The sequence below is a fragment of the Lepus europaeus genome, chromosome 14, assembly GCF_033115175.1.
Source record: "Lepus europaeus isolate LE1 chromosome 14, mLepTim1.pri, whole genome shotgun sequence".
NCBI lineage: Eukaryota > Metazoa > Chordata > Mammalia > Lagomorpha > Leporidae > Lepus > Lepus europaeus.
In genome coordinates this window covers 49051452-49067524 of record NC_084840.1, presented here as the reverse complement: position 1 = coordinate 49067524, position 16073 = coordinate 49051452, and the positions used below count along the sequence as shown (strand labels likewise).

Genomic DNA, 16073 nt, shown 5'->3' with positions numbered 1-16073 from the left:
GAGTCCTCGGCCCTAACAGAAGCCCTGCTGCACTGCCACAATTATTAATTTGTCTACCACTTGTCACTCACCTACAGTTTCAAAAGCATGCCAGGAATGGAACTAATGAAACTAAAGAACATTTACTAATTAAAACCTTGTGGAAAAGTTTTCAAATAACATGGTATATTCAGATAATAACAGCTCAAGATATTGAAAAAACCAGTTGCCAATTAGAGTTTTAAAAATTAATTATACAGCCGCACAGTTAAAAACCACATCTCGGTGTAAGTTTTCATAGGCAAGTTACGAGAGCTTAAGGGACGAAACTGGGAAATAACCTTTTGGCAGCCAAAACTGGAGGGGGAAGGGCTCTGGCCTGCAGCTCCTTGCCTCGGCTTCGCCCCTGCCCTGGACTAAGAGTCTGCTGGCGCTCACACCAGCTGGCTGGGGGGCTCTGAGCAGCTCCCTCAGCCCCTCTGGGCTCAATGCATTATCTGAGAAGGAACAAAGGCCTCCAGGGGCCTCTCACCCTCACACTCCTTCCAAGTCAACCCAGCTGTGTGGGACTGGAAGTCCCGGGTACCGGGTATGGATGCTGCAGGTGCTGACTTGACGCACGGCACAGCAGAGGCGGCGGCTCTGGTTAGGGGCAGTGCCTCCAGGCTTGTGATGGCCCGCCGTGCGTGAGATGCACCCTGGCCATGTCGGCACCTCCCACAGCACAGGCTCCACTCTGAGCGCTGGGCGCACGCTAGACACAGGTAAGTGAAGAAACTGAGACATGCACGGAAGGGTTACGTGACTCGTCTACAGTCACAGACCTACCCAGAGAAGTCAGAATCCACACTTAGGCTCTGGGGCCAGGGCCTGGGGCCCCTGTGCTGCCCTATAGCCAGCTGGATCACCAGGAGCTTCTGTGCACAAGGCTAGGGCTAGAAACAGGCAACACTGCTTCCAAACCCCCATGCCCGTGCAGGTTTCTGGAGTTGCCCTGGCAACCCTCAGCCACTAGAACCTTCCCACTGGCATCAGTTCCTCCCAGGGGGGCTGGAACCACTGCCTGGAAATCGCCCCGCATCAGGCACAGGGCCGGGTGTCCGATCTGTTCCTTAGGTCCTCGCAGCGCACGTTTCTGCAGACAGCACAGATCCCACACACACAGCAGCCCTACACGGAGGCCGCCTCCTCTCCACAGCAGCCCAGAATAGCGAGGTACAGCGCTGAGGAGACATTTGCTTCCGAACAACTATGGCACATTTGGTAATGATGCCCAGCACTTTCCAAGGCTGGGGCAAAAAAAACAGACTTATTACAGGCAAATGACAACACACATGCTGCCACTGCCAATTAGGAAAGAAATTCTTTAAAATAAAACCCATGTCCTGGGTACAAATCTACTGGAATAATGACACATATCGAGGCAGATTTATCCCCAAGGATGGGGATGGGGTAAGGGGGTAGAGGGGCTTAATCTGTATTTCTTTTCTTTCAAAAAATAAAAACATCCAACTCACAGCTTCCTAGGCAAATGCTTGGGGACCCACATTATTTCTGTGTGGTCTCCTAAGTTACCAAAGTGCCAATGGAGAGCCCTCTGCACATGGATGCCCTCTGTGAGCCCACACCTGTCTACATAAGCTCGTTTACGAGGCCGTGATGGCCACAGCTATGACCGTCTCATGATGCTAGGCCTCGGGCCTGGAGCTCAGACCACCCAAGAACCCAACCAAACTCCGCTCCCAGCTCCGGCTCCTTGCTCGTGCACGTCAGCAGTTTTCAGTAAGGATCACGTAGACGGCTACCAGCCCAGGTAATCAGTACCTTCCAGGCCTGGAGCTGCAGCTCTGCAGCAACAGCAACAGGAGGGAAACCTGCTATTTGTAGCTTCCGACGTCCCAGGGGCTACAGCTCTGAGAGCAGGCCAACCAGAGCAGACTTTCTCCAAATCCATCCTGTAGGTAGTTAGAGGGACATCAAAATTCCAGCCCCAGCTCTGCTACTGCGTGACCTGGAGCAAGCTAATAACCTTGGGGTCCACCAGAAGTTGTCTGGGTGAATGCTGAAAGAAAATTCATTCCTGACATTCTTCTACGCATGCTGAAAAGCAAGATAAATGAGCAATGGCTCTAAAGCATTTCAGGCATCCCAGCGACAAGGCTGATATAAATTTGAAGTTACCAGGAATTACACCTTACAGAAAATATGCAGCCTCATATATTTGCCAACATCTCTGGCTTACAAATGCGGTGTAGAACATGAGGCTTTAGCAGTCATGTCTTGTTGGAGCAATAAAAAGGGAGCATCCCAAATCATCCACAGCTTCTAACACAGCTTTTAATAAGTGCCATGGATGAGTGAAAACATTGGCAAGAAAAAACAAACTTAAAGACACATCTGACAACAGAGGAGTGTGTTCCAGGCCGTAACACATGCACAGTGAACTCTGGTGGGCGATGGGGTCTCTGGGACACTAGCAGCTTGTTGAGGTGTAAGTGATCTCAACTCATACTCCACCACCAAAAAGCTCAGCCGAATGAGCAATTCTCGAAGACCTTGGGTAATTCTTTTTTTTTTTTTTTGATTAATTAATTTATTTTTTTTGACAGGCAGAGTGGACAGTGAGAGACAGAGAGACAGAGAGAAAGGTCTTCCTTTGCCGTTGGTTCACCCTCCATTGGCCGCCGCAGCCGGCGCACTGCAGCCGGCACAACACGCTGATCCGAAGCCAGGAGCCAGGTGCTTCTCCTGGTCTCCCATGGGGTGCAGGACCCAAGCACTTGGGCCATCCTCCACTGCACTTCCGGGCCATAGCAGAGAGCTGGCCTGGAAGAGGGGCACCGGGACAGAATCTGGTGCCCAGACCAGGACTAGAACCCGGTGTGCCGGCGCTGCAAGGCAGAGGATTAGCCTGTTGAGCCACGGCGCCAGCCTGGGTAATTCTTACAGCAGAAAGGGCAACCAAAATTTCCCTGGGTATACAGTGGTTAAGTCTGCGTCTGGCACAACCTCTGAAGCACCCATGGAAGAGACGCACCACTGGGCTGCTGCTGTGGCTGGTGTTGCGGCATAGCAGGTAAGGGCATCCCATATGGGCGCTGGTTCAAGTCCTAGCTGCTCCACTTCTAATCTGGCTCCCTGCTAATGGCCCAGGAAAAGCAGCAGAGGACGGCCCAAGGATATGGGCCCCTGACACCCATGTGGAAGACCTGGAAGAAGATCTTGGCTTTGGCCTAGCCTAGTCCTGGCCATTGCAGCCACCTGGAGAGTGAACCAGTAGATGGAAGATCTCTCTCTCTCTCTCTCTCTCTCTCTCTCTCTGTAAATCTTTCAAATAAGTAAATAAATCTTAAAACAGAAAATGATTCATTATTGAATATTCTTAAACTACAAACAGCCTCTGCACTGCCATTAAGTTGCTTTTTAAAAAAGCAGGAGTTTTTAGAGAGTTCATTATGTTAGACTGCACACATCTATCAACTTTGTTTTTTAGAGGAAACTTTCAGAAGTAGATACAGGCCAGCGCCGCGGCTCACTAGGCTAATCCTCCGCCTGCGGCGCCGGCACACCGGGTTCTAGTCCCGGTCGGGGCGCCGGATTCTGTCCCGGTTGCCCCTCTTCCAGGCCAGCTCTCTGCTGTGGCCCGGGAGTGCAGTGGAGGATGGCCCAAGTGCTTGGGCCCTGCACCCGCATGGGAGACCAGGAGAAGCACCTGGCTCCTGGTTTCAGATCAGTGCAGTGTGCCGGCCGCGGCAGCCAATGGAGAGTGAACCAACGGCAAAGGAAGATCTTTCTCTCTCTCTCTCACTGTCCACTCTGCCTTTCAAAAAAAAAAGAAGAAGTAGATACAAATAAAACAGCATAATGAAGTGCCATGAACCCATCAGTCAACTGGTAATTTCTGCCAGCTATGATAACATTGTATCTGGAAGTACTTTAGTTTGTATCTTCACGAGATATGGGGTGTTTTGGAGATATATTTATGACCATCTCCAAAATACCCCATATCGCGTTTTTTTTTTTTTTTTCCAACCTTTTAAAAACATAACCCTGATGCCACCATCACTGCTAATAGTAATGCCTTACTTCATCTGCTATCCGGATCTTGTTCAACTTACCTTTAACATAAAAAAGTCTGCCAAAACCTGCTGGCTTGGTCAGTGATTGCAAGCTCCGTCAGCAGTGTCTGCTCGTCCACAGACCCCAGAACACAACATGCTAACGTGTGCACAGGAAACGCTCAGAAACGACCCCGGTGGGTTCACGCTCATCAGCTGCTCACGGCGCAAAAAGACCACGCAGAAGTAGTGCTTCTGAGTACACGGATTCTGGGAATAGAGGCGGAACAGAAGCAAACATACACATTCAAGCAACAGCTACTGGCTTCCTTTCTCAGAGACAGGAGGCCTGGGGAATTCTCAGAAAGGTGAAATGATCTGACATATCAGAAAAACAAAAGAGACCATCACTGGCCAGATCTAAGCTGCCCTTCCTGTCTCTGTAACCTGCACCCCACAGCCCCGCCCACGGTCAACGACATCTGAAGACACTGCGGGTTCGGCAAGGTCCTGATGCCTTCTGACCAGCTCACGCTCAGGCACCCACACCTGCAGGATGCGCGTCAATGGCTTAGAAGACCCCAGAAACAGTAAAGCACTCCTGACCCCTAGAAACCAAATCGCTGTGAGACAGGAATAGATGGGGAGTTGGGGAGTTCAGCAAAATTCCCAGGACAGTCTAAAGCTGGCTGGCTCCGCAGAACTGCCAAGCTGTCTCAAGAGTCCAGAGCCAATGGCTCTGTGTGTTTCTGTGGATGTGTTGTTGTTTTTCGTAGGAAATGCTGTATCACCAACGCACCTGGGGGCACCCATCAACGTCTCTGAGCCAAAAGGTGACTCAGAATGGTTAGACTCTGAAAAAGTAGCAGCAGCAGCACCTGACCCGATGTATTTCACTTATATTTCCTTCCTATCCATGTACAAGAGTGATATATGGGGAAATCGATGTCTAATTAAGTCAGAAAGAGCTTTTTCAGTAAGCAGAAAATAAAAACGTTAGCTGATAAGTAACTGTCATGCCACAGTTCAATGGACAGTGTTTTTTCCTCCCCAGTGGTACAGAAAATAATGCTGTGTTTTATAAACAATGGTAGCTCCCAGTTGATGAAGAAGGTATGGCACAGACAAGGGGGAACCAGCAATGGTCAAAAGCAAGAGGGCAAGGCGGGCAAGGCGCGTTCGCCGGTGGCAGAGGACAGATGGGGCAGGGCGGGGGTGGGAGCTTTGAAGCTCACAGAGCAAAACTCAGGATCTAGGTTAATGGGGAAGCCTTGATGGGGACAATGAGACTGCAAAGCAGCCCATCAGCTGGCCATCCAGGCCATATAATCCCCCAACATGAGAGACGGCTACACTTAGCCAAATCCTAATAACAGAGTGCTTAATTTATGGGCATCTCTAAAATACAGGCCTTTAATTTGCAACAGCTCCTCAAGCTACCACAGGGTGATTTGTTGAGGAAGGAAGACCCTTCATTTGAAGTATGTCAACTTTCTACAGCAGCACCTCTCAGGCAAAAAAATAAATAAAATAAAAATAATTTAAAAAGGCTCCCTCCCGGGGCCAGCCTCAGATGAGAGATGCAGAAACCTGCATGGCCACCCCTGAATGGAAGGCCTCTAAAATGACCCGTCCTTTGCGGCCATGTCCCAGTTGCTTCATCCAGGTGCCCAACCCCATAAAATATCCAATGACCCCCTCATAAACGCCAGTGGCTTCTACAGAGTGCAGCAGGATGCTCTCACTTTGAGAACCAGGAAGAGCTACAATTTCCCACAACCCCACTTCTCCCAGAGGCTGTGAGCAACGGAGTCACCTCTCCACAACGTCCACGGATCCCAGAGCCTCAGCACAATCCACACTGCTGAGAATACCATCTCTAGGGTCCTCGTACCGGGCAGGTCTCTGCCCTCTGGTTTACCGCAAATGCGAATCAGTGAACCCCAGTCACCCAAAGCAGCTCCCAGAGATCACATCACAGTGGAAATTCTCGCTGGAGCCGGCGCTCAGGGACCCTGGAGGATTTCTGATTAAACAGCAGTGGGCGTGGAAGGCGCCCTGCAGGCACGCCACACCGTGTCTGTAACCGTGTGCCTAAGGATGGACGGCTCACCCAGTCACACCTGGCGCTTCACGCAAGTCCGCTCGGGAATCAAGACCTGAGACTGCTCCACGGGCACAGTCTACGAAGTGAACAGCACGCCCACGCTGTGGAGAAGGAAAGGGCATGGGAGTGGGCTTCGCATTTTAGCCAGGATGCAAGCACACATCACCCAGGAGACCCCATGGTACAAGAACCAATGACCATGACGTCCTCATGATGGGTGAGAAGCCTCCATTAGCAAACCTAAGGCGACAACCTTCATGGAGGGAAACTGGCTCATTTACCTAACAAATGAGATCAGGGAGCATGGAGGTCATCCAAAAAATAAGCAAATAAAAGCTGACCACAGCTGAGACCGGGGGGCTGCCCCTGAGCACAGTGAGACACAAAGGCCTACCTCCCTCCAATCCTGGTTCAAGCCTGTTCAAATCCCACCCCTCCAGCGAGCCCAGGTGACCACCAACTTAATATTGCAACCTATCTCTCTGCTCCCATTGCTAATCCCTGCACTCTGTTCTGCTGTATCCACAGCACGACACACTTTTGCCCACACTATGAAGTTTATCGTGTTCACCATCATCTAGCTCCCCCCGCACCCAGCTCACACCAGAATGAAAGATGCCTGAGCACGGAAAGGCTGTGTCGGCTGCGATCGCTGCCATCTTCCCAAATAGCCAAGCAATGCCAGGCACACAGTAGGTGCTCAAGAAATACTCACTGAAAGAATAAATGAAAGGTGGGCCTGGTATTGTAGCATAGCAGGTAAAGCTGTCACCTGCAATGCCAGCATCCCATATAGGTGTCAGTTCAAGTCCCAGCTGCTCTACCTCCAATCTAGCCCCAAGCAGTAGTACATGGACCACATAATTGGGCCCCTGCACCCACATGGGAGACCCAGATGAAGCTTGTGGCTCCTGGCTTTGGCCATTTGTGGCCATTTGGGGAATGAACCAGCGGATGGAAGATCTCTCTCTGTTTCTTTTGTTTGTTTTTTTATTTGAAAGACAGAATTACAGAGAGAGGTAGAGAAAGAGAGAGGTCTTCCATCCACTGGTTCACTCCCCAGATGGCCGCCATGGCCAGAGCTGCACTGATCAGGAGCCAGGAGCTTCTTCCGGGCCTCCCACATGGATGCAAGGGCCCAAGGACTTGGGCCATCTTCTACTGCTTTCCCAGGCCATAGCAGAGAGCTGGAATGGAAGAGGAGCAGCCGGGACTAGAGCCGATGCCCATATAGGATGCCAGCACTTCAGGCCAGGGCATTAACCTGCTGTGCCACAGCACCGGCCCCTCTTCCTGTTTGTCTCTCCCTCTCTCTGTGCAACTCTGCCTTTCAAATAAATTAATTTTAAAAAATGAACGAGCTGCCAGTGCTGTGGCATAGCAGGTAGAGCCGCCACCCGCAATGCCAGCTTCCCATATGGGTGTTGGTTCAAGTCCTGGCTGTTCCACTTCCAATCCAGCTCTCTGCCAGTCTGGGAAAGCAGTAGAAGATGGCTCAGAAACTGCTATCTTTAGGACAAGCAGACACTTAAGGGTTAAGAACATAAATTTCACAGAGCAAAAGGTGAAAATGAAGAAAAGAGCAAAACAGAGCCACACTGTGGCCAAAGCACTCCTGTGCGAGCATCCACACTGAGACACCCTCCAGGGACACACTGATGCTCTGAGGTGGGACAAGGGCACTGCCAGAGCAAGGCAGGCAGTGGGCAGCCCGGAAGCCAGCGCGAGCACCACCCCACACCGCCAGTGGGCAGGAGCACGGCTCAGGGCTGGGGCCCAACTGCCACTGTCTCCAGCAGCCTAGGGGGACACCTCTCCCATCAGACAACCCTGGATCCGCCACTTGCCAGTCCTGGGGCTTTGAAAAAGTCACGTAACCTTTCTGTGCCTCAGTTCCTTCGTCAGGCACATGGGAGAAACAAAAGGGCTGTTAGGTAGAGAAGATGCATGAATACCTGGGACGCAGGTGCAGTGTGCAGACACTGGAAAAGCATTTATCAGATTTAGAAGTTGAAACTCACATCGGTCCTCTTCACAAGGGGCACCCAGACAGGCAACTCTGTTCTGAGAGGACCTAACCCACAAGGCCCAGGGACAAGAACTGAGAGCAAAGCCGGCAGTGGCTCCGGCAGTGACTGCTCAGTACAGGTGATGCCGCCGCCCGCCGGGACACTTGGCAAGGCCTGCAGACGGGTTTGCCCTTAAAAACTGGGGAGCAGAGGAGGGTGTACCACTGGCACCCAGAAGGCAGAGGCTGGGGAAGATGGTAATGTATATATAGAGGGCAGCACCCCACGACGAGAACCACCCAGCCCCAAACGGCTACACAGTGCCAGGGTTGAGAAACCCTGATTAGACCCAGCACTGCCCCTCCAAAGTATTGCTGTCCCTGCCGAAATGCATGGCGTGATGTGGGCTCTGGAAATGTCAGAACTTTACTCCCAGCCTGCCTGGCCATTCTGCCTCTCCAAGAGACAGGGATCTGGTGGCCAGCAGGAGGGCACTAGGAGAGACTGCCCTGCACTCTGTGGGGCGCTCCCAGGAGGCAAGGGTGGGCACAGAGTTCACCAGGGAGGCAGCCCGGCAGAGGCAGGCTGAGCCCAGAGTGGGTAGCCCACGTGCTGTGCTGGCCTCCACACTGCCACTGCTCACAGCCTGCCGCAGCAGACAGGGGATTTGAGATGTAAGCCCATGAGTGACGCTCTAAGTGACCGTTCTTGGTTTTTTCCAAATCCAGCCCTGATGAATCACTGCGGTCTACATTTCAGGATGCCAAGAAACCCCATCTGTGTGAGATGACACAGGCTTCCCGGGCCCACACTACTGGACGGGACTAGGTATAAACTACTAGCTGCTTCCCTCTGTGCTGCGGGAGGCAGGGGCCAGGCAGGAGCACAGAGCTGCCCACCTAGGGCAGGGAACCCCAGGACAGGATGGGGGGGGTTGGGGGGTGTCTCCACAGGGATAGGCCAGGCAGGAGCACAGAGCTGCCGACCTAGGGCAGGAACCCCAGGACAGGATGGGTGGACAGGGTCTCCACAGAGATACCTGATTAGTATCTTAAGCCTGATTTCTATTTTTTAAATTCCTTAGAAACAGGCAAACAATCTACAAAGGAAAAAGGTAGGGGAGGCTTCCTCGACTGGACAGGTAAACTGAAGTACACAGGCCTAGCACCTGCACACCTGGAGCTCATCTTAAGCTCAAGCACAGAGCCAAGAATCTGTACACCAAAAAGAGAAGAAGATCAAGTTCCACTCTGGGGGCATGAGTCCGCCAGTGAGCTCACAGCAACACAGCCAACATAATTCTTCCGGGGGCACCGTTTCTGGCCAGGGCCAGCCCTTGCTGGCATGCATTCAGGAGGGTTTCCTTAAGAAACCTCATCCATAAGGGAGTCCAAAAGGCCAGGACTCTTGAGGTGTCGGAAGTGAAACAGGGTTTCCCAGTGGCAACACAGAATCAGAGACTTGAAGGGGAAGGTGCCCTTCAGGTCATGGATATGAGACCAAACCCCTTTCATCTGAGTAGCACATTTGTGGGAGGGATATACAACTCTACTAGCACACAGGCGACAGAGCAGGTCAAATAGGCCGGTGCAGCTGCAGGAGTTAACCCACTAGTTGCTGGGCATGGGAAAGGGACGGCAAGGAAAGACCAGAGCAGCTGCAGGCTAAGCGGCATTCAGGGTTCCCAAGCCAGCAGCACACTGAGCCACCAGCACAGAAGACCCTCACCAGGAAATCCACGTGGCATGGCTGCACGGGGGCGCTTCCATCCAGATATCCACCCGCATGTCCACCTCAGCAGCATGTGTGCAGAGTTGCCGGAACAGGCCTCACCAGGAAAAAAAAGCACAAGAACCCAAAGGCCAGGGAGGGGGCAGGGCTTGGCCAGGTCTTCCCAGCTTCTCCTGGCCTCCCAGGAGACTTCCCGGTTTCCCCAGGAGCACCTTGCCCAATCCCCAGGACCTCAGCCAGAACCTCACAGTCTACTCCTGCTGGTACCTGTGCCGGCCCCAGGCGGTCTCACCACTGCCCCCCTCCCTCCTCCAAGCTCACTGCCTCTGCGTCTGTCAGAAGTTGGAGCAGGAGCCTTGCCCACTTTGACACTGAAATTGGCACCCTCCCAAACTGACTTCCCTCGTCTCGAAAACCTGCGAAACATGAGCAGCCGCAATGAGAAAGTGTGTGTTCCCTTCAACTCCCTCAAACCATTTTTTCTTATCCTCTCTTCATCTGATCCAAACAGCAGTTATGGTAGAGAGATTGTACAGAGAGCCTGCGGCCTCCATAAAACCTTTATGAGTTTCCAGAGTGTTCTCCATCCCCCCAACCGCAAAGTGTGAGGGGTCCTGAGCAGGCTGACCCCCACCCTACGCTGGCTACGGCAGCTTCTTTTTCATGTGTGCTGGAGGATCTAGGGAAGAGCTTGTTATGTTTGTGCTATTTATCAGTCACAATCTGTTTCCAGTAGGCTTGAGCACCCTCAGGCAGCCACAACATGACTTCAGAATACGGAAATTTCACTTTCTTTAAAGAGGAAAGTTTGTATTACGGTGTCATTTGTCACATTCTCTGGCTACTCGGTGTCTCCTCCCCTGTTGTTCTCCGTAATTCAGTTTCAAACTCTCATTTCAAATGGACTTTCTTTAAACTCCAAACTGATCATAACTGGTGGCAGGTGTAATCCGCAGCCCTCCCCCCACTTGCATCCAGACATACACATCTGCTGACAGCCACTGGAGTGAGTGGTGGCTTCACGCTCAACCACGGACCGTGCACGCTTCCTGTATTATAGCCACCTCCCCTCCTGACAGGAGCAGGGCTGCAGAGGGACAGTGGCCAGCCCACAGCCTGCCTCCCGAGCACAGGAGTCCCTGATCAGGGACAGAACCACCCGTGACATTCCAACTACTGACATAGCCACCGGTACAAGCTGTGCCCCAAGCCTGCTCCCTTGCTGGGCTGTCCACTGGTGACAACTCCCCTCTGACATCACTTCCAGGTACAAAAGAGCCGGCAAGGGCTTCTGGGTGACTCCAGACATATGTCATTAATGGCCTTCAATGCTCATAGCACAAGCCCCAAACAAACCAATCAAATCAAACTCAGGGCTATGAGAGAAGGATCAAAGAAAGACATCGACAACCTTCAGGAAATCAAGAGATCACTTAAGATTCTGCGCTCACTCCATTTTCTTACATTTTGTTTTGTTAAGACCGTTATTCAGTACCTAACAATAGCACTTAATTCTCAAAAAGCGCCACATGATCGTTCCCACTGTAAAGATGACAAAACCAAGGGTCAGGTTCAGTACATCAGTACTGGTCACAGAATGGAAAGAGGTGGAAAGCCAGGTGTCACCCAGTGCCAGAATGTCAATCCTTCCCATTTCCCTTCATCTGGATGCCTGCTGCCCAGCTCAAAAACATCACTGGGTCCCTCCCTGTGGTCAACCAAATTAAGAACCAAGAAGCTGGCTGCGCATTTGAAGCCCTCTACTCTTTGGTCCCAGATACCTTCTCTGACCACCTGTTGAGTGGCACGCTCCAGCCAAGTGAGGTGCCTCACCATTCCAAGAGTCCCACGCCTCCTGCTTCAAGATCCTCCGACACCCACTCCCCTCACCCCAAGCAAGTAAGGGCTGCAGCACCTGTGCCAGCTCTTCCAGGAATGGTGCTGCTACCCTGGGAAAGAATGGGTCTGCGTGGACTTCCCCTGGCACCAAGAATGCCAGGGGAGCACGAGCAAGGGGTCAGGGGCTCAGCACAGTCTTTCAGCAGAGGTCACTCTTCACACCCTGGAAAACCCTGCCCTCTCCATCCTACACAGCCACACTTCAGGCAGAGGCAATCTCACAGCAACGGAAAGGACTTCCTCTCTTCTTAGGCTCCACCCACTGCCAACAGATCAGGACCAAGGAGACTTGATTAAAATTGTAAAGCATTTAGATGCTCAAAGGAAAAGCAGCCTTGAAGTGCAAATCATCAATTTAGGGAGAAAGAGCAAAATAGGCAAGGGGGAGGGAGGTACCAAAATGTAAATGAAATGCAACCTTAAACAATCTTATGCATAAATTGTTTTAACACACACATCCTGAGCTGTGCGGCAGTGTCCAGGGTTGGTTTTCAGCACCCGTTCCTGCTTAGTTTATTGAATCTGCAATCCGAGGTGAGCTGGCTGTCTGGGTTTTGCCAAATGGAGAATAACAGCTCTGCGATGAGTTATTTAACAGGCAGGGCACACAGTGACGACGAGCTCGGCCGGGCTGCTGAAGCAGCAGAAATCCCAGTCAAGCTCCCCTCCGACAGTCCCCGCAGCCCAGTACCCCATGAAAACCGTCAGGACGCAGAGAGATGGGCTGAACAGGCAATGAGATCCCTGCCTTGAACAGCGTGAAACAAGAGAAGAAATGGAAGTCCGCCCCTCTCTATAAACCCAAAGCAAGTACTCAGGTTCTGCCTTCACAGATGTTCCCTAATACCCTTTGGAACACCCATTCTTCACAAGCTAAACAAGCCCCATCTCTGCCTTTATCATACGGATGAGGGAATGGGGAGACTTCCAGTACCGAAGAAGCAATTCAGCAGGAAGGATGAGGCATTCGGGCTGTCAGGGTGCGACCCATTGCCTCCAGAAACCATCCCAACCTCCACTCTGTCTGTCAGGGCGCACCGTGTGGAGTTAAGGAGGCTTCCGCAATTTCAAAAGCTATTGCTTTTACACACCTGTTCCTGAACCAACAAATCACTAAACCATTCTAAGGGCCAGGATTAAGTTTTCCAGTTCGTTGACAGAGACGAGAGTCCCAAATCACCAATCCAGGTATAACTGTTCATTTCCCCTACTTTTCCACTTGCCCTTCAGCGGACCACAAAGGAGTTCTCCGATTGTCATTTTTCTAACTACCTATCACACTTCAGGGGTGTCTGAAGACATCACCAAGGCAGGCCACTCAAAGTCCCCAGCAGCCCAAGCCCACCAGGATGAGAGAAGCTGGCCTCCAGGCAGCAGACACCACACAGGTGCTTCCTCATCACCTGTATGAATGAAAGTGGCAAAGCCAAGAATGTGAAACGCCAGGGATACTTTATTTCTTTGCTTCTCTTTGCATGCAAGGCAGAAAGCTTTGCCAAGTCTCACGGGCACAACAGGCTCGGTGAGTAGCCAAGGCACACTTTACCGGGAAGCAAAGTTCTTCAAAATCATTCCACCGCGAGGCCGCGATGGTTTTCAAGGACAGGACTCTTCCCATCCGCGGCGAGCGTTCCGCCACCGCAGGCTGTTCCGGGCTCTCAGGTGCACACACAAGGTTTAACAAGCGAGCCACAAGTACAGGGTCGGCGCCGGTGCAGGTGAGGCCACTTCAGCACATGGGAAATCTGTTTTCATTTCTGTCTCGCTAGGGAAAGCAAATCCATGAACTGACCAACACCCAAGTGAGACACCAGCCTCCTCCTAAGGCGTGAATGAATGAACGAATGAACAAGGCAGTGAAACCTCAACGTGGGCAGTAGGAGTCTGATTTCAGAGCTAAAGTCTGTCCACCTATCGTTGGGGCCATTTGCCCTTGTTCCAACCCAACCCGCGGTCCACCTCCGTTAAACTCAGGATTTCCTGGGCTTGTGGGGTTGAGGGTTACAGGGCTCCGGAAAAGATACCGCCGCTTTCCAAGCCGATCGGCCAGAGAAACACCGCAAACCGGCCAGTGCACGAGCCCGGCTCCGGCTCTCGCCAGAGGCGCACAGCGGCAAGACGGCGCCGTCTCGGCTTCTCTGGCCGCTCAATTTCCTCCTGAACACCGGGGGCCGTCCGGCGTGGTCGGCTCGGGACGGGGTTCCAGGGTGGTGGGGGGGGAGGGCGGCTAGCGCTGTCCCCACCGCCTACTCTCCTGGCCCTCGGAGCCTGTCCACAACACCCCCACTCAAAAAAAAGAAAAGAAAAAAAAAAAAAAAACTGGATCCGCGGTAATCGGAGGGGTCGCAGCCGGGAAAAGCAAGCGCAGGAGGCCACGACCGGCCCGCGTGGAGGGGTCAGGGCCGAGTGAGCCAGCGCGACTAGGGGGAAAAGTCCGCGGGTGGCCGCAACCGGCCTGGCTCAGCGCAGGGGCACAGCGGCCCCTGCCTTCCACCAGCCCAGGGGTTTGCTTTGGCGCGGGGAGTGCTGCGCCCCCGCACCTAGACGTAAACGGCAGAGAAACGCGGCACACGCACACGGAGTGACCAGGAGCGAGGGGGCGAGCATGTGCAGCCGCTGCTATCGCTAGGCTGAAAAGAAACTTGGACTCCTCTCTCCTCCTATGCATGACACGTTGGAAAGGCGGCCGCCTCTCCCTTCTCTCCTCCCCACCCCTTTGTGTCTCCCAACACCCCCACCCCTAAACTTCCTACTGGAGGGCATGGGGCTCCCGAAGGCAGGACAGGACTCAGATGATGTGGGGTAGACGGAGGGAGACGCCCACCGGGCGGCTGAGCCCAGAGAGGGCGAGCGGGTCCCTCTGGCCAGAGCCCCGCGCGCACAGAGGCGCCGGCTGTGCCCCGGCTCCGGGCACCGGGCTGGAGGCCCGGGACGGGGGCGGGTGGCCCCGGCGGAGGTCGCGGCAGAGGATCGCAGGAGCAGCGGGGAGCCTGGGGTGGCCCGCAGCCGGGCAGGGGGCGCGTTGGCGCCAGGAGAGACGCGCGCGGGGATCCGGGTGGGCACCGGGGCCGGAGCGCAGCGGGGCGCGCCACTCACCTTCCTGCCGGCGCCGCCGCCTGCGCCCCCGGCCAGCGCAGAGCCGCCCCCGGAGTACATGTAGTAGGCGATGCCCAGCACCCACAGGAAGGCGAAACAGAGCAGCATCCGCGAGCGCCGCCGCATTCTCCCAACTCGGCCGCCGGCCGCGGCCGCCGCTGCTCGCTAGTGCTGGCTGGGCCGGCCGCGGGCGCTGTGGGGGCCGGGGGAGGAGCGGAGGAAGGGGAAGGGCGTGGCGGCGGCTCCTCCTCCGGCGCGGCAGCTGCTCGGCGGCGGCGGCGGCGGCGCGCACTCGGCGCCCGAGCTCCGCCCCGGGCCGGCAGCGCCGCGCGGCGCCCGAGCAGGAAGCGCCGGCCTCGAAGGCGGCGAGGGGGGTCAGAGAGCAAAGGGCGACCAATCGGCGGCGGCGGCGGCGGCGGCGGGGGCCCGGGTGCGGGCCGGAGGAGGGGACTGCCGCGTCTCCATGGCTGCAGCACGCCGGGCTCCGCCGGGAGGGCCTCCGCCCGGAGCGCCGGGCGCCGCCCCGCCCCGCTGCGTGCCCGCGCCGCTGCCCCCCGTGAGTGACAGGTGGCTGTCCCCAGACGGGGCGGGGAGGGGGGAGCGCACACGTGCACCCGGCCGTGGCCGCTGTCGGCCACCGCAGCGCTGCCGGCGTCCGCGCCTCTGGTGCCAGACCCTGAGCGGACGCGCTGTTATCCGCAGACAGTCCTGAGTTTTAGGGCAGACCCCTCGCTCCTGGACCCGACCCTGCCTCTTGCTGCGGTTCTGTTACTAATCCTGCAGCAAAATGCCCCTGATCCCCAGGTGGCAGAGTATTTATTTAGGCAGAGGTGGGGCCTTTGAGGTGGAAACTGAGAAGGTAATTTTCCAAGGACCCTTTCTCTGGGGATGAACAGAGCTCTTAGTGGCGAGGTGGTGGTGGCTTTACGTAAGCATGAAATCAAGCAGGAGGAAAGCAATATCCATTTTTTAAATCTTTCCTTTTTCATTGGTGGCTTTCGTAAAAGAAGAACCAAGTCAGCACGCCAAGCATGGTGCAGGATGCAAGAAAACAGATCTGTCTTGCAATACAATCTGTGTAACCTTGGCCATGCCCTTGCCACAGGCGAAGTTTCCAGTGCCCCTAAGTGCTTGATAAAAAAAAAAAAAAAAAAAAAAAAAAAAAGTCCAGGGAGTCGAAAGGGAATCCACCCA

The 16073-nt window shown here is 54.1% G+C and overlaps 1 protein-coding gene across 1 annotated transcript in view; it reads right to left on the bottom strand.

The window, feature by feature from the left end:
- GALNT2 (polypeptide N-acetylgalactosaminyltransferase 2) overlaps positions 1–15057 on the bottom strand; it is a 195290-nt gene extending 180233 nt beyond the window's left edge. Inside the window, exon 1 of the mRNA XM_062210588.1 lies at positions 14880–15057. Coding sequence (XP_062066572.1) covers positions 14880–15005 — 126 coding nt within the window. The 5' untranslated portion in view covers positions 15006–15057. The remainder of the gene's footprint in view (positions 1–14879) is intronic.
- Between the last annotated feature and the right edge of the window lie 1016 nt (positions 15058–16073).